This window comes from Lucilia cuprina, chromosome 5 (assembly GCF_022045245.1).
Source record: "Lucilia cuprina isolate Lc7/37 chromosome 5, ASM2204524v1, whole genome shotgun sequence".
NCBI lineage: Eukaryota > Metazoa > Arthropoda > Insecta > Diptera > Calliphoridae > Lucilia > Lucilia cuprina.
The window spans coordinates 6,019,466-6,042,247 of record NC_060953.1 but is presented as its reverse complement, the minus strand read 5'-3'; the positions used below and the strand labels follow the sequence as shown (position 1 = coordinate 6,042,247).

General features: G+C 30.1%; 1 protein-coding gene and 1 long non-coding RNA gene across 2 annotated transcripts in view; one reads left to right on the top strand and one right to left on the bottom strand.

Moving 5' to 3' along the window:
• The window catches only part of LOC124420090, a 175,436-nt gene that overhangs the window by 116,967 nt on the left and 35,687 nt on the right, over nt 1-22,782 (bottom strand). The window contains exon 2 of the long non-coding RNA XR_006941022.1: nt 12,431-12,482. This is a non-coding gene — a long non-coding RNA (uncharacterized LOC124420090). The remainder of the gene's footprint in view (nt 1-12,430; nt 12,483-22,782) is intronic.
• The window catches only part of LOC111682611 (SPRY domain-containing SOCS box protein 3), a 10,694-nt gene continuing 2,814 nt past the window's right edge, over nt 14,903-22,782 (top strand). The window contains exon 1 of the mRNA XM_023444602.2: nt 14,903-15,678. Within this exon, the coding sequence (XP_023300370.2) occupies nt 15,295-15,678 (384 nt within the window). The 5' untranslated portion in view covers nt 14,903-15,294. The remainder of the gene's footprint in view (nt 15,679-22,782) is intronic.

Sequence of the window (22,782 nt, the reverse complement as noted above, 5' to 3'; positions counted from 1 at the left end):
GTTCTAGTTCTGTTCTAGTTCTTTTCTAGTTCTTTTCTAGTTCTGTTCTAGTTCTGTTCTAGTTCTGTTCTAGTTCTGTTCTAGTTCTGTTCTAGTTCTGTTTTAGTTCTGTTCTAGTGCTGTTCTAGTTCGTGGCTTAATTTTTAACAATTAATACTTTTCCATTACTGCTGCATACAACATTAAAGCGATAAGAATTGTGTTTATTTAAGCTGCGTATAGGAACGTTAAACATTCGTATCTCTGTGTTTTTTTTTCAAAAGTGATTGACATATACTGCATCTCAATACTTAGTTTATATCACCAAAGACTTTAAAAAAATAAGAAAAAAAAAACAAAATAAAACGATTTTTTTAATTGACTTTTCTGAGCTGCCTTTCAAATGAAGAAAAATAAAGAAATCCCCCTTAAAAAAAGTATTAAAAACCAGAAAGCAGCAAAATTGTAAAATATATGTTTTAGATTCGTTACAGTGACCCTTTACGCTCTCGTAACGTATAAAATTTTTAAAAACATTATAATAATGGGTTTGGGTTCGGTAGAAAACCTCTGATTACATTTTGAAAACCAGAATATTTTAAAGAAAAGAAAATTAAGAAGAAGAAATAAAGAAACTTTAATCAAAGAAGAGGGAGTCATTCTCTTATGATGCTAAAAACTTGTTGTTAAATTATTACCCAAAGGGCTCCTTTATAATTTAACTGTTTTTTTTTTTTGTGATTACATTTCATTTAAATTATTTCTTGCTATAAAACTTATAAGAGTTTCAACTAACATGTTATTGATTTTCTTCTTTTTTATCGGTTTTTAGTTTTCAATATTTTTGGGTTTTAAAAGGCCTTAATTAGTTGAGGGTTTTTTTTTCTTAATGTTTTACAAATTTCCATATTAAATTTAGTTTTGGTTTTTTGATATTTTATCTCAGTTTGTTTTTCCATAAAACCAGCATAATTCCAATTTATGTTTGTTATTAAAATTTGTATGATAATTATTGATCGGTGATTTAGTTTTAGGGGGTGTTTTTCCTTTTTTAAAAATCTGTGATAAAATTTTAATTTGAAATAACAATGTTCCTTCATATGTTTGTGTATAGCTTTTTAATAAAGAAAATTCAAATCGTTTTAATTTTGTCATTGAACTGTGAAACTGTTAAAAATAATTTTGAGATTTATGAAAACATTCTATTAAAACGAATTTCCATTATAAGGGATTTTTTATGTGTTTCTTAATTAATGCAACAACAGCATTTAATTGATTTCTTTGATTAATAACTCCAGACTTGTGCTGGTATATTTAATGCAAAAGTATTCACACACTCACACATTTCAGCAAAATATAAAAGGATCTTTAATGAAATTTATGTCTTGTACTTGCACCACCCTACTACTTACTTGGGAAAAAATGTCATGCAATAAATACTTTTTGCATAATAGACGATAAAATGCTGGTACAAAAATCAATAAACTTAATAATGAAAGTATTTCATGAGAACCTTAACTAATTTAGTCCAATTTTCTAAATGAAAAGCTACGAAAAAAATTAAAAAAAAAAGTTGTTCAAAAAAATTATCCAGTTTTCTAGAGAGCAATTGGTCAAAAAGTGATCTTCTTGTCTAGTAGTTTCAGTTCTAGTTCAGTTCTAGGTCAGTTCTTGTTCAGTTGTAGTTAAATTCTAGTTCATTTCTAGTTCCGTTCTAGTTCAGTTCTTTTTCAGTTCTAGTTCAGTTCTAGTTCAGTTCTAGTTCTAGTTCAGTTCTAGTTCAGTTCTAGTTCAGTTCTAGTTCAGTTCTAGTTCAGTTCTAGTTCAGTTCTAGTTCAGTTCTAGTTCAGTTCTAGTTCAGTTCTAGTTCAGTTCTGGTTCAGTTCTAGTTCAGTTCTAGTTCAGTTCTAGTTCAGTTCTAGTTCAGTTCTAGTTCAGTTCTAGTTCAGTTGTTCAGTTGTAGTTAAATTCTAGTTCATTTCTAGTTCCGTTCTAGTTCAGTTCTTTTTCAGTTCTAGTTCAGTTCTAGTTCAGTTCTAGTTCACTTCTAGTTCTAGTTCAGTTCTAGTTCAGTTCTAGTTCAGTTCTAGTTCAGTTCTAGTTCAGTTCTAGTTCCAGTTCTAGTTCAGTTCTAGTTCAGTTCTAGTTCAGTTCTAGTTCAGTTCTAGTTCAGTTCTAGTTCAGTTCTAGTTCAGTTCTAGTTCAGTTCTAGTTCAGTTCTAGTTCAGTTCTAGTTCAGTTCTAGTTCAGTTCTAGTTCAGTTCTAGTTCAGTTCTAGTTCAGTTCTAGTTCAGTTCTAGTTCAGTTCTAGTTCAGTTCTAGTTCAGTTCTAGTTCAGTTCTAGTTCAGTTCTAGTTCAGTTCTAGTTCAGTTCTAGTTCAGTTCTAGTTCAGTTCTAGTTCAGTTCTAGTTCAGTTCTACTTCAGTTCTAGTTCAGTTCTACTTCAGTTCTAGTTCAGTTCTAGTTCAGTTATAGTTCAGTTATAGTTCAGTTATAATTCAGTTATAGTTCAGTTATAGTTCAGTTATAGTTCAGTTATAGTTCAGTTCTAGTTTAGATCTAGTTCAGTTCCAGTTTAGATCTACTTCAGTTTAGTTTAGATCTAGCACAGTTCTCGTTTAAAAAGTGATATTGTTCTTCAAGAGAGTTTGATCGAAAAGTGATCTACTTTCTAGAGAAAACTTGGTCAAAAGGTGGTCTGCTTTTCTAGAGAAAAGTTGATCAAAAATTTATTCAATTTTCTTGAAAGAAGATAATCATGAAATTGCTTTACTTTTTTCTCAAAAGAGTTTATTCGCAAAGTGATCTTCTATCTAGAGAAAAGTTAATTAAAAAGCGATCTGCTTTTCTAGAGAAAAGCTGATCAAACAGAGATCGAAATATTTATATAAAACAGAAAAGTTTTTTAAATAAAGATGTAGTAATCTAGAGAAAAGTAGTTCAAGATTATAATAATTGCAATCATAACACCTTTCGTTTTATATACCTACCTATAGTCAAACTCTTACTCTCTAGCACACACCCACTAAATATCTAGCCAAAACATTGGCACACTGTCAATCATCACACGTTCTAGTCTGTGGCAGTCATCAATTTTTAGAATATGCTTAAACTCGTACTAAACACATACCAAAAACCAACAAACCAAATTCAAAAATTGCTACCATTTCAAACAAAGACACAAGTGTTAAGACAAAAGTCTATTTTATGAAAACTCTTGTTAAATATAAAAATATAAATCTAGACATAAGACCCTTTTTAATATATGCAACCCCTAAATAAGGATCTTTTTTTAATGTTTGCATAAAATTTTAACTTTCCCACGATTGCAACGCACCTGTACCTCAACTGGCAGAAAACCTTTAACAATTCCTAAAAGCAGGTTCTTGCTTTAGTAACACGTTCAAACAAACATACTATATGAATAAATTTTGGCGCTCACTTTACGCATGCGCAGTTAAAATTTTCGTTAAATTGAAACGTGTTTTATGTAAAATTATAAAAAATAAAACAAAATGCATTTTAAACAAAACCCATAACCCAAAAAAGAATATCATATTACAACCCTATTTTCATATAAAAATTTTCGTACTACAATTACAACAATAAAATTGTAAATTTTTTTTTTAATAAATATCACAATTTTGAAAAATTGTATATGTAGAGAAGATTTTTAAAGTCCTTTATTATTATTTTTCTTCTTAGTATTGTTATTGTTGTTGTTGCTGTTACTCTTGTTATTATTTATATTATTATCTTTTGGCAGCATCTTGCCAGGAGTTGAAATGCAACTTCTTGCCATTTATGTTCCCACGGTTGGTTTACAGCTCAGCTCGTACGTAGCATGTGCATTTTGTTGTTTCAACATTTCAATTCCTGTTTTAAGGTTTTTCTTTCTTTTTCTTATCTTACGAGTTATTATTGTAAAAAAGATGTCCTTGTTGTGTCTGTGTGTCTGTGTCTTTATGTAGGTTGTCCTGTCTTAACACTTAAAGTGGCTGGTAAATTTTTTCAATAAAATCCTTATACAATTTCATACAATCAAGATCAACTTTGTTGAACAACCGAGTTAAATATTTCCCAAAATTTTATAGAAAAAGTTTGATCAAAAAGTGATCTATTCTAGAGAAAAATGATCCACTTTTCTAGAGACAAGTTGATCTTAACGTGATCTACTTTTCTAGGGAAATTGTGATTTAGAAAAAACAGTTGCTTAAAAGTTTATCTAGAAAAATGTTGATCAAAACGTGATCTTCTCTACTAAAGATATGTTGATCAAAAGACAGAATTTGATAAAAAAATTGATCTACTTTCGTATAGAGAAGTTAACCAAAAAGTGATGATCTAGAGAAATTTTGATCAAAAAGTGATTTTTTCTTTTAAAGAAAAGTTGATCAAAAGTTGGTAAAAATTGATCTACTTGTCTAGAGAAAAAATTATCAAAAAGTGTTCTACTTTTCTACAGAAAGATGACAAAAAAATGATGAACTTAGCTAGAGAAAAGATGATCAAAAAGTGATCTATAGTTTTAGAAAAAAGATTATCAAAAGTGATCTACTTTTCTAGAGATATTTGATCAAAAGGTGATCTACTTTTCAATAAAAAAAGATGATCAAAAAGATATGCACTTTTCTAGAGAAAAGATGATCAAAAAGTGATGTACTTTTCTCTAAGTTTCTAGGAAAAAGACAATTAAAAAGTGATATATTTTTCTAGAGAAATAATGATCAAAAAGTGATCTACTTTTCTAGAGAATTTGATCAAAAAGTGATCTGTTTTTCTAGAGAAAAGATGATCACAAAGTGATTTACTTTTCAAGAAAAAACATGATCAAAAAGTGATCTACTTTTCAAGAGAAAACAAGATCAAAAAGTGATCTATTTTTCTAGAGAAAAGATGATCAAAAAGTAATCTACTTTTCAAGAGAAAACAAGATCAAAAAGTGATAAACTTCTCTGGAGAAAAGATGATCAAAAAGTGATCTACTTTTCTAGGGAAAAGAAAATCAAGAAGTAATCTACTTTTCTAGACAAAAGACGATAAAAAAGTGATCTACTTTTTTAGAGAAAAGTTGGTAAAAAAGCGATCTACTTTTCTAGAGAAGAGATGACCAAAAAGTGATCTACTTTGCTAATCAAAATAGTTCTAATTTTCTAGAAAAAAGACGATCAAACAGTGACGTACTTTTCTAGAGAAAAGTTGATAAAAAAGTGATATACTTTTCTAGGGAAAAGACGATCAAAAAGCGATATACTTTTCTAGAGAAAAGACATGATCAAAATGTGATCTACTTTTCTAGGGAAAAGAAAATCAAGAAGTAATCTACTTTTCTAGAGAAAAGACGATCTAAAAGTGATCTACTTGTTTAGAGAAAAGTTGGTAAAAAGATGAGAAAAGGAGAAAAGATGATCAAAAGGTAGAGAAAAGATGATCAAAAGGTAGAGAAAAGATGATCAAAAAGTAATCTACTTTGCTAAAGAAAAAAAATTAAAAGAGATCTACTTTTCTAGAAAAAAGACGATCAAAAAGTGACGTACTTTTCTAGAGAAAAGTTGATCAAAAAGTGATCTACTTTTCTAGGGAAAAGACAATCAAAAAGCGATATACTTTTCTAGAGAAAAGGCATGATCAAAAAGTGATCTACTTTTTAGAGAATATATGATATACTTTTCTGGAGAAAATATGAGCAAAAAGACGATCAAAAAGTGATCTACTTTTCAAGAGAAAATATGATAAAAAATTGATCTACTTTTTAGAGAAAATATGAGCAAAATGTGATCTACTTTTCTAGAGGAAAGAAGATCAAAAAGTGATCTACTTTTCTAGAGAAAAGACGATAAAAAAGTAATCTACTTTTCTTGAGAAATGGTGATAAAAAAGTCATCTACTTTTCTAGAGAAAAGTTCATTAAAAAGTGATCTACGACATTTCTAGAGAAAAAGTGATTAACATTTCTAAAGAAAAGATGATAAAGAAAAGTTAAATTGATCAAATCCTTATACTTTTGAACAAAGTTGAGGAACCTATTTGTCCCTTTTGTCACGCTATGAGGTTAAAACTAAATGGCTCGTTTCCAACTCGTGTGTTAAGCATGCGTAGAATGTGTTTGAACATATAAACTCAAAAAGGACATTTAAAGTATTTTAGCTTCCTTGCAATCCTGCCACAATTCTTTAACATTTAAAAGTTGTTTTTGTTTTAGTTTTTTCATCGTCTTCTTCATCTTGTTCGCTCATATATAGTAGAGTTTCGTGAGAAAATATTTTCCCAGGATCTTGAAAATTACTTTACATTCTGCTATGCCAAGGCATGTCATATGATGATTAAGCAGGATTCAAATTAATGTACATTGATTGTTTTGTGTCCGTCCTTTTGTTAAAGAATAAATTTATTTTGGTTTCTAGTTTTGCTGGTGGAAGGAGTAACACCTGCTCCCCGTTATTAACACAACTAGTAGAGTAAATACTAGTTGTAGATTGAAATCGTGGGAAATATTTCCGTTACGAATAGTTTTTAGTAATTTTTTTAAGGGTTTTTTGTTATTGTAGAAATTAAATAGGAATATGAAATCTTTTAAATGAATTTCCCCATTTAACTTTTTTTAGGTTTTTGATGTTAAACAAAAGCAACAAAAAAGTGGAGGTTAAAAGATTTGTTTAGGGATTTTTATTCGAGAAGCAAGAAAGACCAACAGTGATCAAGTGTTTGTTTCTTGTTTAAGTATTTTGCGCATGCGTAAAGTGTGCATTAGCTGTATGGGGTTGTTTATGATAATGTACGCCTCACAGGTGTCTGAGGGGTTGTTTAGGCATAGGTCTCTGTTTGTTTAAAGTGTTTTTGATAGTGGAGTGTGGAGTGGTGGTAGTTTATTTCAAACCGTGGGAATGTTTTGAGAAAATTTTCTTTTAGAACCTGATTTTGTTTTGGATATTTTATTTTAATGCACATGTTCAACACGCTTATGATGGAATTTTGTATAAAAATAATAATGACCAGCTTATTGTTTGATCTGAAAATGGTGGCTATAATATGTTTGATGTTCCTGGGAAGGGTGGTAGGTATGTATTTGTAAAAAGGTGGTGGGTTAAAAGATTTATTTTTAAATATTCATGTTTTATCAAAAAAGAAATTCCAATACACAGTTAAAATCTATTGATTAAACATGACAAGGGTGATTTGATATAAAAGCAGGTATTTGTTCAAAAATAATGATTATTTCTAGACACAATTTTTTTTACAGGTTCATGACAGTTTTTATTATTTGTATGTTTAATTTTGATCAGCAACAATGGATTAATTAACGAATGAATTCTAATTCATGTTTGTGCTAGCTCTATTTAAATTTCATTTAAGTTCAGTTCTAGTTCTGTTCTAGTTCTGTTCTAGTTCTGTTCTAGTTCTGTTCTAGTTATGTTCTAGTTATGTTCTAGTTATGTTCTAGTTATGTTCTAGTTATGTTCTAGTTACTGTTCTAGTTCTGTTCTAGTTCTGTTCTAGTTCTGTTCTAGTTTTGTTCTAGTTCTGTTCCAGTTCTGTTCTAGTTCTGTTCTAGTTCTGTTCTAGTTCTGTTCTAGTTCTGTTCTAGTTCTGTTCTAGTTCTGTTCTAGTTCTGTTCTAGTTCTGTTCTAGTTCTGTTCTAGTTCTGTTCTAGTTCTGTTCTAGTTCTGTTCTAGTTCTGTTCAGTTCTGTTCTAGTTCTGTTCTAGTTCTGTTCTAGTTCTGTTCTAGTTCTGTTCTAGTTCTGTTCTAGTTCTGTTCTAGTTCTGTTCTAGTTCTGTTCTAGTTCTGTTCTAGTTCTGTTCTAGTTCTGTTCTAGTTCTGTTCTAGTTCTGTTCTAGTTCTGTTCTAGTTCTGTTCTAGTTCTGTTCTAGTTCTGTTCTAGTTCTGTTCTAGTTCTGTTCTAGTTCTGTTCTAGTTCTGTTCTAGTTCTGTTCACTTTCTGTTCTAGTTCTGTTCTAGTTCTGTTCTAGTTCTGTTCTAGTTCTGTTCTAGTTCTGTTCTAGTTCTGTTCTAGTTCTGTTCTTGTTCTGTTCTAGTTCTGTTCTAGTTCTGTTCTAGTTCTGTTCTAGTTCTGTTCTAGTTCTGTTCTAGTTCTGTTCTAGTTCTGTTCTAGTTCTGTTCTAGTTCTGTTCTAGTTCTGTTCTAGTTCTGTTCTAGTTCTGTTCTAGTTCTGTTCTAGTTCTGTTCTAGTTCTGTTCTAGTTCTGTTCTAGATCTGTTCTAGTTCTGTTCTAGTTCTGTTCTAGTTCTGTTCTAGTTCTGTTCTAGTTCTGTTCTAGTTCTGTTCTAGTTCCTGTTCTAGTTCTGTTCTAGTTCTGTTCTAGTTCTGTTTCTAGTTCTGTTCTAGTTCTGTTCTAGTTCTGTTCTAGTTCTGTTCTAGTTCTGTTCTAGTTCTGTTCTAGTTCTGTTCTAGTTCTGTTCTAGTTCTGTTCTAGTTCTGTTCTAGTTCTGTTCTAGTTCTGTTCTAGTTCTGTTCTAGTTCTGTTCTAGTTCTGTTCTAGTTCTGTTCTAGTTCTGTTCTAGTCCTGTTCTAGTTCTGTTCTAGTTCTGTTCTAGTTCTGTTCTAGTTCTGTTCTAGTTCTGTTCTAGTTCTGTTCTAGTTCTGTTCTAGTTCTGTTCTAGTTTCTGTTCTAGTTCTGTTCTAGTTCTGTTCTAGTTCTGTTCTAGTTCTGTTCTAGTTCTGTTCTAGTTCTGTTCTAGTTCTGTTCTAGTTCTGTTCTAGTTCTGTTCTAGTTCTGTTCTAGTTCTGTTTTAGTTCTGTTCTAGTTCTGTTCTACTTCTAGTTCTACTTCTAGTTCTAGTTCTGTTCTAGTTCTGTTCTAGTCCTGTTCTAGTTCTGTTCTAGTTCTGTTCTAGTTCTGTTCTAGTTCTGTTCTAGTTCTGTTCTAGTTCTGTTCTAGTTCTGTTCTAGTTCTGTTCTAGTTCTGTTCTAGTTCTGTTCTAGTTCTGTTCTAGTTCTGTTCTAGTTCTGTTCTAGTTCTGTTCTAGTTCTGTTCTAGTTCTGTTCTAGTTCTGTTCTAGTTCTGTTCTAGTTCTGTTCTAGTTCTGTTCTAGTTCTGTTCTAGTTCTGTTCTAGTTCTGTTCTAGTTCTGTTCTAGTTCTGTTCTAGTTCTATTCTAGTTCTGTTCTAGTTATGTTCTAGTTATGTTCTAGTTCTGTTCTAGTTCTGTTCTAGTTCTGTTCTAGTTCTGTTCTAGTTCTGTTCTAGTTCTGTTCTAGTTTCTGTTCTAGTTCTGTTCTAGTCTGTTCTAGTTCTGTTCTAGTTCTGTTTTAGTTCTGTTCTAGTTCTGTTCTACTTCTAGTTCTAGTTCTGTTCTAGTTCTGTTCTAGTTCTGTTCTAGTTCTGTTCTAGTTCTGTTCTAGTTCTGTTCTAGTTCTGTTCTAGTTCTGTTCTAGTTCTGTTCTAGTTCTGTTCTAGTTCTGTTCTAATTCTGTTCTAGTTCTGTTCTAGTTCTGTTCTAGTTCTGTTCTAGTTCTGTTCTAGTTCTGTTCTAGTTCTGTTCTAGTTCTGTTCTAGTTCTGTTCTAGTTCTGTTCTAGTTCTGTTCTAGTTCTGTTCTAGTTCTGTTCTAGTTCTGTTCTAGTTCTGTTCTAGTTCTGTTCTAGTTCTGTTCTAGTTCTGTTCTAGTTCTGTTCTAGTTCTGTTCTAGTTCTGTTCTAGTTCTGTTCTAGTTCTGTTCTAGTTCTGTTCTGTTCTAGTTCTGTTCTAGTTCTGTTCTTATTCTGTTCTAGTTCTATTTTAGTTTTGTTATAGATCTGTTCTAGCTCGTTTCAGTTTTCGTAAGTAATTCTGATTAGAAACATCTGATACTTAATTTGAATACTATTCACAATTTACAAATTAATCGGTTTCATTAATTTAGCATTTATTACAATATTGCTTTTCCAGAAACTTTTTACTACTATTTAATTAAAGATCTATATATTTTCCATTATTGTTCAAAGGCAGGTGCTGTTGTGTCTTTTCTGTCTTCTCTCAATTGCTTCTAACAAATCGTGGGAAAGTTTGAAAAAAAATTTAGAAAATATTTTAAAATAAACATAATTTTTTGAAAATCTTTGAGGGTTGAAAATATAAACAACACAACTAAAAGAAATATTTATGATTTAAGATTTATGTTTATTAAATAAAAAATCAATACAAATAAGAACACTTGTGTCAATTGAGACACAAAAGTGTTGAAAATATTTTAAGGAGGTAAAAGTATGCATAAAAAGGAATGTGTTTTGGCTTGAGGTAGGTGAAATGGAATGTGTTGGGAATGTGTCTAAAAGGTATGAGGACTCTAGACGTGAGGTTTAGCATGAGTTTTAGCGCAAACTAAATAAATAAGCAGAAATTTAACTAGAGCTATAGAATGTACATTGTAAAAGTTAATTCTTATTTTTCTCAAATTTGAATGATTATTATTTTAACTATTTCCTTAGATTAGAAAAATGATAAAAATATATGAATTAAATTTTTGGCTCTCCAAAATTTCTTATTAATATTTTTCCCCTTTTTTTAATTTTTTTTTTTTAATTTTTTTGTTAACCTTTTTAATCCTTTCTATCACTAATTAGTTCAAAAGAAATTTCGTGTTTAGAAAATTCGATTATATGGAAAATCTTCTTAGAAGGGGGTGATTTCTTTTAAGTGTTTGTTTAAGAAAGATTTAAAAAAAATTGAATTACGTGGGAATGTTATTTTGTAAAAGTTAAAGGTTTCGAAAGTCTTTACTTTAAAATGTGTAATAAAATTAAAATAACATGTGTAAATAATTAAATATTTAAAATAGAAATTTTTTCATGGGAATCTAGGGGAAAAACTAATTAGTTTCTGTAAAAGAAAGTTTTAAAAGAAAAAGGATTGGTTTAATAAACAAATTTATAGTTTTAAGATTAATTTACTATTTTAGTAAAAGTCTTTACAACATGAACTGGGTACTCACATGTCAGTAATATAATTCGATTTAAGGACCTCATGAGGTAAAAAAAAACCTCCTTAAAATCCAACATTAAATATTTAGATTTTGAATTTAAAAAAAAAACGTTGCTTTTTCCAACCAAGATTTAATTTTTCATCATCCTAAAGGTAGGCACTACATTTTACAATAACAATTCTTAAGTAAAAACAAGGTTGATGTTTCTAGTAGTGACCGGCCGAATATTTTAAAGAGTAATAAAATAATTTGCTTACTAAATAGGGTTTATAAATTGGCTCTCGAATAATCAAACAATCGACTTTTTGCCGAAAAAAGTCGAAGTCGACTATTTTGTTCGAAAAAAGTCAATAACGCGGCTATCGTCTGCAAAAAAAGGTGACTTTCGAAATAAAGGTCAAAAAAAGTTAGAAACTCGAAAAAAATCAAAAAGTCGTAAAAATTCGAAAAATGACGAAAAGTCGGAAAAAGTCGATAAAAGGTCAAAAACTCGAAAATAGTAGAAAAAAGTCAAAAATAGTCGAAAATTTTAAATAAGTGCAAAAAAGTCAAAAACTCTAAAATAATCGGAAAAACTAGAAAAAAGTCAAAAAATAGTCGAAAAAAGTCGAAAGAAATTGAAAAAAGTCGATAAGTCGAAAAAATCAAAAAGTCGTTAAATGTCGAAAAAAGTCAAAAAGGTCGGAAAATCTAATTTTTCCGACTTTCGAATAAAGTCAAAAAAATCGAAAAAAATCGAAAAAAATCGATAATAGTAGAAAAAAGTAAAAAATAGTCGAAAATTTTAAATAAGTGTAAAAAAGTAAAAACTCTAAAATAGTCGAAAAAAAGTCGAGAAGTCAAAAATAGTAGAAAAGTTGAAAAGTCGAGAAGTCGAAAAGTCGACTATTTATAAAATACTTAAAGTCTAACAGTCGACTTTTAATTAAGTGAAAAAATCTAAAATCGACTTTTCATAAAATGGAAAAAGTCTTAAAGTCAACTTTTAACTAAATGCAAAAAGTCGAAAATACGACTTTTCGTTTCAAGTTAAGATTCCTATTACTAAATCAAATTACATAAACTAAAACTAGGATTAGTCGTACATAATTTTAAAATTTAACACATTTTGATAAAATTTTCTCTTTAAAAATGGATCAAATGTCGATCATAATTGAAAAAAGACTAAAAATTTTTTAATCAAGTTTATTCTAGAAAAGTGGATCACTTTTCTATGAACTTTTCTTAAGAAAATAAGATTTGAAGAACTTTTCTCTACAAAAGAAGATCACTTTATGATTAACTATTCTCTATAAAAAATACCACTTGTTAAGTAGTTTACTTTTCTATCAACTTTTCTCTAGACAAGTAGATATCACTTCTTGTTCAACTTTCTATAGATCAGATTATTAGCTGTTAAATTTACCAAGTTATTTCTTGATATGTATAATTTGCAATTAAATAATAAATAAATTCGGATTCAGATTAAAATATAAGTTTGCTATTGTTTATTTGAATTTGTAATTAAAAAATAATAATAAAAATTCATTACCTTGTAAAATTTGATGATAGTTTCAACTCAAACTTGACTTGATTGAAGTGACCTGCAAATAGTTAACAAAATAAACAATATATTTAATAAATAACGTAAAATATCCAAAATTGTACTATTTTATTAAAAAATCAAATAAAAACAAATTTCTAATTAAATTTTTAAAAAATCAACTTTCAACTTTCCTTATTATTAACAGCCTAAACTGTTATTGATGAAGTTAAAAAATACAACTCATATTTTAGTACTTAATTTATACAACCCTGTTAATGTTTACATTCCCATTTGTTTTCTCACTCTTTCTTATGCTCTTTTTTCACTTATTTCAATGACAGCTGAGGGAAAATAAAAAAATCTTTATTTTTGTAAGTTTTAGCAGTGTTTTTTGGGAAAATTTTAATAATTTTATAAAAAATAAGTTTAATTGTGCAAAATTTTATATATTTTTAAATAATTTGTGTTTATTTATAAAAATTTCATTGAAAAATTGCAAAAAATATAAAATGTGAGTAAAAGAGTGCAGGGCGAAATGTAAGGGCCGGTGAATGGTTTCAATATGTAAGAGATGTAAAAGAAAATTAAGGAATTTAGTACGAATACGGTGAAACCCTACAGTAGCAATAGTTTGTTAACATATCTTCAAGCTTTTATGGGGGTGATATAAGGAAATATAGGCCTATATGTACGAACTAAATGCAGGTCCATTTGTTTATTTGCTTAGCTCCAGGAGCAAGCTAAGACTAACTTGATCGAATCAAACAATTATTTGAGTATGACTGGACTGAATATTAAATTAATTTCTTTCTGGTTTTCCACCATTAAAAATATTTATTTTAAGTTAATACTATTGCATATGGTCAAAACTCGAAATATTTCGGAGTCACCCATTAACCAATGCGGTTTGAAAAGTAAAACTATCGAAGACAAAACAAAAAGTAAAGCAATCTTTCTTTTCCCGGAGCTGAATTAAGAATGCGCAGGTCTATTTGTTAAGAAACTGATAGTACTAAACCAGTTTAATATCTGATCCAAGTCTAGTTTACTTTTAGTTGAGATCTAGTCCAATTCTAGTTCTGTTCTAGTTAACGTTCAGTTTTAGTTCTGCGCAGTTCTTGTTCAGTTCTAGTTCAATTCTAGTTCAGTTCTAGTTTAGTTCTAGTTCCGTTCAAGTTCAATTCTAGTTCAGTTCTAGTTTAGTTCTAGTTCAGGTTAGGTTCTAGGTCAGTTCTAGTTCAATTCTAGTTCAGTTCTTGTTCAGTTCTAGTTTAGTTCTAGTTCTAGTTCAGTTCTAGTTTAGTTCTAGTTCAGTTCTAGTTCAGTTCTAGTTCAGTTCTAGTTCAATTCTAACTCGTTTCCAGTTGAGTTCTAGTTCAATTCTAGTTCAGTTCTAGTTCAGTTCTAGTTCAGTTCTAGTTCATCTCTAGTTCAGTTCTAGTTCATCTCTAGTTCAGTTCTAGTTCAGTTCTAGTTCATCTCTAGTTCAGTTCTAGTTCATCTCTAGTTCAGTTCTAGTTCAGTTCTAGCTCAGTTCTAGTTCAGTTCTAGTTCATCTCTAGTTCAGTTCTAGTTCAGTTCTAGTTAAGTTCTAGTTCAGTTCAAGTTCAGTACTAGTTCAGTGCTAGTTCATCTCTAGTTTAGTTTTAGTTCATCTCTAGTTCAGTTCTAATTCACATCAAGTTCAGTTCTAGTTCAGTTTTTATTAATTTATAGTTCACCTCCAATTCAAGTCTAATTCAGTTTTAGTTCCATTCTAGTTCAGTTCTATTTCAGTTTTAGTTTAGTTCTAGTTCAGTTCTAGTTCAGTTCTAGTTCAGTTCTAGTTCAGTTCTAGTTCAGTTCTAGTTCAGTTCTAGTTCAGTTCTAGTTCAGTTCTAGTTCAGTTCTAGTTCAGTTCTAGTTCAGTTCTAGTTCAGTTCTAGTTCAGATCTAGTTCAGCTCTAGTTCTGAACTAGTTCTATTCTATTCTAGTTCAGCTCATGTTTAGATCTAGTTTAGTTGTGTAGTTCGGTTCGAGATCAGTTCTAATTTAGTACTAATTCTGTTCCTCTTCTACTTATGTTTTTAACTTAGTTCTAATTCTAGTTCTAAATCTGGTTATATTCTACTTATTTTCTACTTGTGTACTAGTTCTAGTTATATTCTAATTCTTTTTTAATTTTGTACTATTATTCTTCTACTTCTGTTCTAATGCAGTTCTTTGTAGATCTAGTTCTTTTTTGATATGTATAAAGTCTTCTTTGTAGAATCATACTCTGCAGCAATCGTCCCTCTACCACCTCTTTCAAAGTAGTTTTCCCATGAAAAAAATATAAACAAAAACAATTGTTTACATTCATTAAACATGCATTGATTCATGCCTTGCAAACACACTGACAGATAGTAACAACGACCACGACGACCATCACCACCCAACAGTCGGCACCTAGACTATAGTAGACACAATGAAAAGCGAATAAAGAGCATATGAGAGTAGTTATACACAACCAGTGGTATCACTCAAGTCTTGGACAGCTAACGTAGCGCATGTATTTTCTTTAAAATATATAAACGGGTTCGGGTCCTCGTGTTAAATAAAAAAATAAAAACAAAGAAGATTTTTTAAAAAGAAATTAAAAAAAAGAAAATAAATTATAACAAAAGTTATAATTTAATTAATAATAAACAATTTTATTATCTTTAAGAGAAAATAAACAGCCTTCAAAACGGGTCAATTACTAAGTTTATTAACCCATTCTGTAGCATTTACCTTTTATGTACCACGTACAAAAAGGCCACTACTATCAAACTGGAAAATTCCTGGCCAACAAACAGCAAATTGGCTAATACAGCAGCAGCAACAACAACACCTACACAAGCGACAAAACATGCCTCATAATAATCATAATGATGATGAGATTTTAATTGCTCATCCTTGTTATCGTGCCAATGGCTACTCTCGCTTATCTTCCATCTGTCCTGCCTATTGTGATTGTGAATTTCCCAAGACAACGGCTGTGGCCGGTTATAAAGGTCATATACCAGATATGATTAAATGTCGTTGTGGTGAAGATGATCCTGCCACACATACGATACACTGGAATTGGCATGAGTGTTCGGAATCGGATACAATTATTAAAGGACAAGATGTTACATTCCATCCCACCTATTCACAGGGTACGGCGGTTGTAAGAGGAGATCAACCGCTAGCAGCTGGTATGTTGCATTTCTGGGAAATGCGTATACTGACAGCACTGTCGGGTACAGATGTGGTAAGTTATATGGAATTTCTTTTTCGTAAAAAGTTGAGATTGTTAAGTGAGGATTTTATCCGAAAATTTTTTTTGCGGATATGGACTAAACATCAGTTCTATACAACAGAATTCAGTCTTCTTTATGTTCTATAGATCAGACTACTTTTCATCGTTATTCAAGATCCTCTTATATTTTAGTACTTAAAATTTTTCTACCCACTTGAAATGATCTTCACACCATAATCAAGTCAAGTTTTGCAAATCTAATCTTTTATTTGTCAATTTGTAAGAAAACAAATAAACAACTTAATATTGTTATTTATTTACTTGTTTGTTTAATAACTTAAACAAACATTACTTAAATATTGATTTTGCAAAAATATCTTTTCTATTATTTAACTGCTAATAAAAAAATAGTGAAAAAAATTTTAATATTTGCTTTATATATTAAGCTCTCTTTATAATTAACTATTATAATATTTATTTTAATTTATATTAATATATCGTTGTAATGTATACAATAGAAGTCTTACTGGAATGTGTGCAGGTAATAAAACTTAGAAGATTTATGGCAAAATTTTATTTAAAACTAGGGAAATAACCTTGATTTTTACAGAGAATAAAGTAAAATGAATGATGTTAAAGGTTAATTTCATAAAGTAATAGTTTTTAAGAAACAAGTAATTAGTCTTAAAGGTGTAAAATGTCCATTTACAGAAACAGATTCTTTTTAATTGCAACTTCTCGTATTTCGCATCAAGCATTTCTAGGATTTCTGTTCTAGTTCAGTTCTAGTTCAGTTCTAGTACAGTTCTAGTACAGTTCTAGTTCAGTTCTAGTTCAGTTCTAGTTCAGTTCTAGTTCAGTTCTAGTTCAGTTCTAGTTCAGTTCTAGTTCAGTTCTAGTTCAGTTCTAGTTCAGTTCTAGTTCAGTTCTAGTTCAGTTCTAGTTCTGTTCTAGTTCTGTTCTAGTTCTGTTCTAGTTCAGTTCTAGTTCTGTTCTAGTTCAGTTCTAGTTCAGTTCTAGTTCAGTTCTAGTTCAGCTCTAGTTCAGTTCTAGTTCAGTTCTAGTTCAGTTCTAGTTCAGTTCTAGTTCAGTTCTAGTTCAGTTCTAGTTCAGTTCAGTTCTAGTTCAATTCTAGTTCTGTTTTGGTTCAATTCTAGTTCTGTTCTAGTTCTAGTTCTCTTCTAGTTCTGTTCTTGTTCTGTTCTAGTTCAGTTCTAGTTCTGTTCTAGTTTTGTTCTAGTTCTGTCTAGTTCTGTTCTAGTTCTGTTCTAGTTCTGTTCTAGTTCTGTTCTAGTTCTGTTCTAGTTCTGTTCTAGTTCTGTTCTGTTCTAGTTCTGTTCTAGTTCTGTTCTAGTTCTGTTCTAGTTCTGTTCTAGTTCTGTTCTAGTTCTGTTCTAGTTCTGTTCTAGTTCTGTTCTAGTTCTGTTCTAGTTCTGTTCTAGTTCTGTTCTAGTTCTGTTCTAGTTCTGTTCTAGTTCTGTTCTAGTTCTGTTCTAGTTCTGTTCTAGTTCTGTTCTAGTTCTGTTCTAGTTCTGTTCTAGTTCTGTTCTAGTTCTGTTCTAGTTCTGTTCTAGTTCTGTTCTAGTTCTGTTCTAGTTCTGTTCTAGTTCTGTTCTAGTTCTGTTCTAGTTCTGTTCTAGTTCTGTTCTAGTTCAGTTCTAGTTCAGTTCTAGTTCAGTTCTAGTTCAGTTCTAGTTCAGTTCTAGTTCAGTTCTAGTTCAGTTCTAGTTCAGTTCTAGTTCAGTTCTAGTTCAGTTCTAGTTCAGTTCTAGTTCAGTTCTAGTTCAGTTCTAGATCAGTTTTATTTCAGTTCTAGTTCAGTTCCAGTTCAGTTCCAGTTCAGTTCTAGTTCAGTTCTAGTTCAGTTCTAGTTCAGTTCTAGTTCAGTTCTAGTTCAGTTCTAGTTCAGTTCTAGTTCAGTTCTAGTTCAGTTCTAGTTCAGTTCTAGTTCAGTTCTAGTTCAGTTCTAGTTCAGTTCTAGTTCAGTTCTAGTTCAGTTTTAGTTCAGTTCTAGTTCTGTTCTAGTTCTGTTCTAGTTCTGTTCTAGTTCTGTTCTAGTTCAGTTCTAGTTCAGTTCTAGTTCAGTTCTAGTTCAGTTCTAGTTCAGTTCTAGTTCAGTTCTAGTTCAGTTCTAGTTCAGTTCTAGTTCAGTTCTAGTTCAGTTCTAGTTCAGTTCTAGTTCAGTTCTAGTTCAGTTCTAGTTCAGTTCTAGTTCAGTTCTATTTCAGTTCTAGTTCAGTTCTAGTTCAGTTCTAGTTCAGTTCTAGTTCAGTTCTAGTTCAGTTCTAGTTCAGTTCTAGTTCAGTTCTAGTTCAGTTCTAGTTCAGTTCTAGTTCAGTTCTAGTTCAGTTCTAGTTCAGTTCTAGTTCAGTTCTAGTTCAGTTCTAGTTCAGTTCTAGTTCAGTTCTAGTTCAGTTCTAGTTCAGTTCTAGTTCAGTTCTAGTTCAGTTCTAGTTCAATTCTAGTTCTGTTCTGGTTCAATTCTAGTTCTGTTCTAGTTCTGTTCTAGTTCTGTTCTTGTTCTGTTCTAGTTCTGTTCTAGTTCAGTTCTAGTTCAGTTCTAGTTCAGTTCTAGTTCAGTTCTAGTTCAGTTCTAGTTCAGTTCTAGTTCAGTTCTAGTTCAGTTCTAGTTCAGTTCTAGTTCAGTTCTAGTTCAGTTCTAGTTCAGTTCTAGTTCAGTTCTAGTTCAATTCTAGTTCTGTTCTGGTTCAATTCTAGTTCTGTTCTAGTTCTGTTCTAGTTCTGTTCTAGTTCTGTTCTTGTTCTGTTCTAGTTCTGTTCTAGTTCAGTTCTAGTTCTGTTCTAGTTCTGTTCTAGTTCCTAGTTCTGTTCTAGTTCTGTTCTAGTTCTGTTCTAGTTTAGTTCAAGTTCAGTCCTAGTTCAGTTCTAGTTCAGTTCTTGTTCAGTTCTAGTTCAGTCCTAGTTCAGTTCTAGTTCAGTTATGTTCTTGTTCTGTTCTAGTTCAGTTCTAGTTGACAAAGACAAAATTATAAAACAATCTTGTTTGTTAAGTATAAAACAAATTTTAAAATCAGTTCGAACAAAAATAATTTAAATAAAAAGAAAGCATCTTTGCCCTCCCATTAAAATTTAGAAATTGTTCTTCTTTTCGTATTTTTGCAAATGATTCATTTAATTTTTATTGTTTTATAAAACAATAATAGTATTTGTTTCAAAACTCAAAAAAAAAACGGCTGCAGACACAATAATAAAAACGAAACGAAAACAAAAAGGTCATTTAATCTACAAATTATTTAAACATTAAAGAAAATTAATAAAAACAACGCAAACGAAAAAGAATCTGATAAACATTAAAAATCTGGACCTTTAAACAGCTTATCAGTTCAAAAAATTAACACAGACTTGTCTATCACACATGTTTAATATCATCTCTAAGTTTTCAAAACATAATTCCTATTGCTGCCACTGCCTATAAATCACAGCATTTATTTTTTTATTAAAAATCTATAGCAAAAGTCAGTTTAAAGTCAATTTTATACAAAATTTATTAGATTTCGAAATCTCTATGCAATAGAAATGATTTCCCCTAGTAACATGCGAAAAAAAACCCGGTAATATTATATTGATTATTATAAATTTATAAAAATGATTTTACTGTAAAGCCACCTTTTGTGTTTAATAAATATAAAATATTGATAAGGGAATCTTGAAATTATTTTCTTTTAAATACAAAGGAAATTATTATAAAAAAAATATGAAATATTTATGTATACAGATGATGAATAACAACAATAATGTAGGTCATTATAAAATGAAATAAAATGTTATTTTTAAATACAATGATTATGAATATAGATGTAAGCATTACAAGCCTAATAAGACACATAAAATGTGAATAGAGTCTTAAAAATTTTAAAAATATTCCACTGATAGGAAGTCAAGTTTTCTAATATTATATGTAATTACTTTTGTGACATTCAATATCCTTGAAATATAATTTGTTTGATTTTTATAAAAAACTAAACTGAACTAAACTAGAACTCAACTAGAACCGAACTAGAATTGAACTAGAACTGAATTACAACTGAACTAGAACAGAACTAGCACAGAACTAGAACTAAACTAGAACTGAACTAAAACAGACTAGAAATGAACTAGAATTGAATTAGAACAGAACTAGAACAGAACTACAACAGAACTAGAATAAAACTACAACAGAACTAGAACACAACTAGAATAGAACTAGAACAGAATTAGAACAGAACAGAACTGGAACAGAACTAGAACAGAACTAGAACAGAACTAGAACAGAACTAGAACAGAACTAGAACAGAACTAGAACAGAACTAGAACAGAACTAGAACTAGAACAGAACTAGAACAGAACTAGAACAGAACTAGAACAGAACTAGAACAGAACTAGAACAGAACTAGAACAGAACTAGAACAGAACTAGAACAGAACTAGAACAGAACAAGAACAGAACTAGAACAGAACTAGAACAGAACTATAACAGAACTAGAACAGAAATAGAACCAGAACTTAAATAGATCTGAACTAGAACAGAACTAGAACAGAGCAAGAACAAAACAAGAACAAATTTAAAACAGAACTAGACTTGAATTAGAACTGATCTAGAACAGAACTAGAACTTAGATCTCAACTAGAACATAACTAGAACTTAAATAGATCTGAACTAGAACTTAAATAAATCTGAACTAGAACAGAACTAGAACAAAACTAGAACAGAACTAGAACAGAACTAGAACAGAACTAGAACAGAACTAGAACAGAACTAGAACAGAACTAGAACAGAACTAGAACAGAACTAGAACAGAACTAGAACAGAACTAGAACAGAACTAGAACAGAACTAGAACAGAACTAGAACAGAACTAGATCAGAACTAGAACAGAACTAGAACAGAATTTGAACAGAACTAAAACAGAACTAGAACAGAACTAGAACAGAACTAGAACAGAACTAGAACAGAACTAGAACAGAACTAGAACAGAACTAGATCAGAACTAGAACAGAACTAGAACAGAATTTGAACAGAACTAAAACAAAACTAGAACAGAACTATAACAGAACTAGAACAGAACTAGAACAGAACTAGAACAGAACTAGTACAGAACTAGAACAGAACTAGAACAGAACTAGAACAGAACTAGAACAGAACTAGAACAGAACTAGAACAGAACTAGTACAGAACTAGAACAGAACTAGAACAGAACTAGAACAGAACTAGAACAGAACTAGAACAGAACTAGAACAGAACTAGAACAGAACTAGAACAGAACTAGAACAGAACTAGAACAGAACTAGAACAGAACTAGAACAGAACTAGAACAGAACTACAACAGAACTAGAACTGAACTAGAACTGAACTAGAACTGAACTAGAACTGAACTAGAACTGAACTAGAACTGAACTAGAACTGAACTAGAACTGAACTAGAACTGAACTAGAACTGAACTAGAACTGAACTAGAACTGAACTAGAACTCAAACAGAACTAAAACAAAACTAGAACATAACTAGGGCAGTTTAAGTTCTAGTATAGTTTTAATTAAGTTCTAGTTCAGCTCCTGTTATATTTTTCAATGAAAACTTTCAGTTTTAAAGAATTTGAATTTTATGATCTTTCATCAGTAGTTTCGTTTAGTATCTTAAGTAATTTAGTTTGAAAATAATTCAAAAACTTTTATTTAATTTAATGAATGATTTGTTCCACTACGTTTTTTTTTTTTTTGGCTATCATCAATGAAATCTATAAATATTCCCATAGCGTATAATCTAAAAATAACTATGACCCACCTATATAGACTTTTGTAAATACTAGACAATATTTAGCTAAAAAATTTAAAAGTACTTTAAGTTGTTTATAAAGTTTGTTACTTTATTCAAAAAAAAATCCTAGAAAATAATTAACAGAAAATTAAGAATCTTTAAAAAAGATTTTGAAAAGTGTTTTTTATGCATAAAACTTTTTTTTAATATTTTTAAAATATTTTGCTAATTATTTAAAATCTTGTATGATACCAGTAGTGGCAATTTCTATTTCGTTTTCAACCTACCTCACTTTTCTCTTGTTTATCTTAAAAAAAATCAATAATATCTTATATATCCAATTGCCAAAGAAATGTCAATGTTATTATAGCGCCATAAAAACTAAAAATGCAGCCAAATGGGCGTCTAATTTAACTAATTATTTATCTTTAAATTGTTAAAAGAAATATGTACCGCTAAGAGGCGCTACCAGAGAAAATGAAACTACTAGGGAAATAAGAAAAAATTGAAAAAAAATGACATCACAATATATAAAGCAAAAGCGTGCCGCTTTCTGAAATAATTTGGCATCAAATTAAAAAGGTTTTTATTTTATTTATAATTTTTGTTGTTTCTGAACAAGGGGAACTTGCCGCTCTGCCACAACAATTGTTATAGAAATCTTTTAATATTTTTATTATTGTTTTTGTTTTTTTTTATGTAAATAAATTTACTTGTAATTCTATATGACAACCATAATAACAACAACTAGCAAACAATTTTTTTTTAATCTACCGGGCTTTATGACAAGTTTTTTTTTTCGTATTTTTTTATTAACTGAAGTGTATTGTTTATTTATTTTTTCTGATCATTCACTATTCACGTGCTTCTATATATTTTTATGAATTTTAGTACCTTATTCTACGTTGCCTTGTTGCAGAACAGTGCAGTTAATTCACTGCTTTCTGGATTTCTTTATTGCTATTGCTCATAATGAACATGGTTGTTGTTATTGTTGTTCTAGTAGATTTAGTAGGTGTTGTTGTTAATTAAACACAAGCATACATACATTTTTTTTTGCTTAATAATTTTGTTCATGCTCTTTGAAGGTGGTTTTTGATAAAAAGAAACATTTTTTATTGATTATTTTAAATTATAGTTTTGTAGTAATTTTTATAACAAAATACCTTCTATTCGGTATTTTTTAGTTCAGTTCTAGTTCAGTTCTTGTTCAGTTCTTGTTCAGTTCTTGTTCAATTCTAGTTCAGTTCTAATTCGGTACTAGTTCAGTTCTAGTTCAGTTTTAGTTCAGTTCTAGTTCAGTTCTAGTTCAGTTCTAGTTCAGTTCTAGTTCAGTTCTAGTTCAGTTCTAGTTCAGTTCTAGTT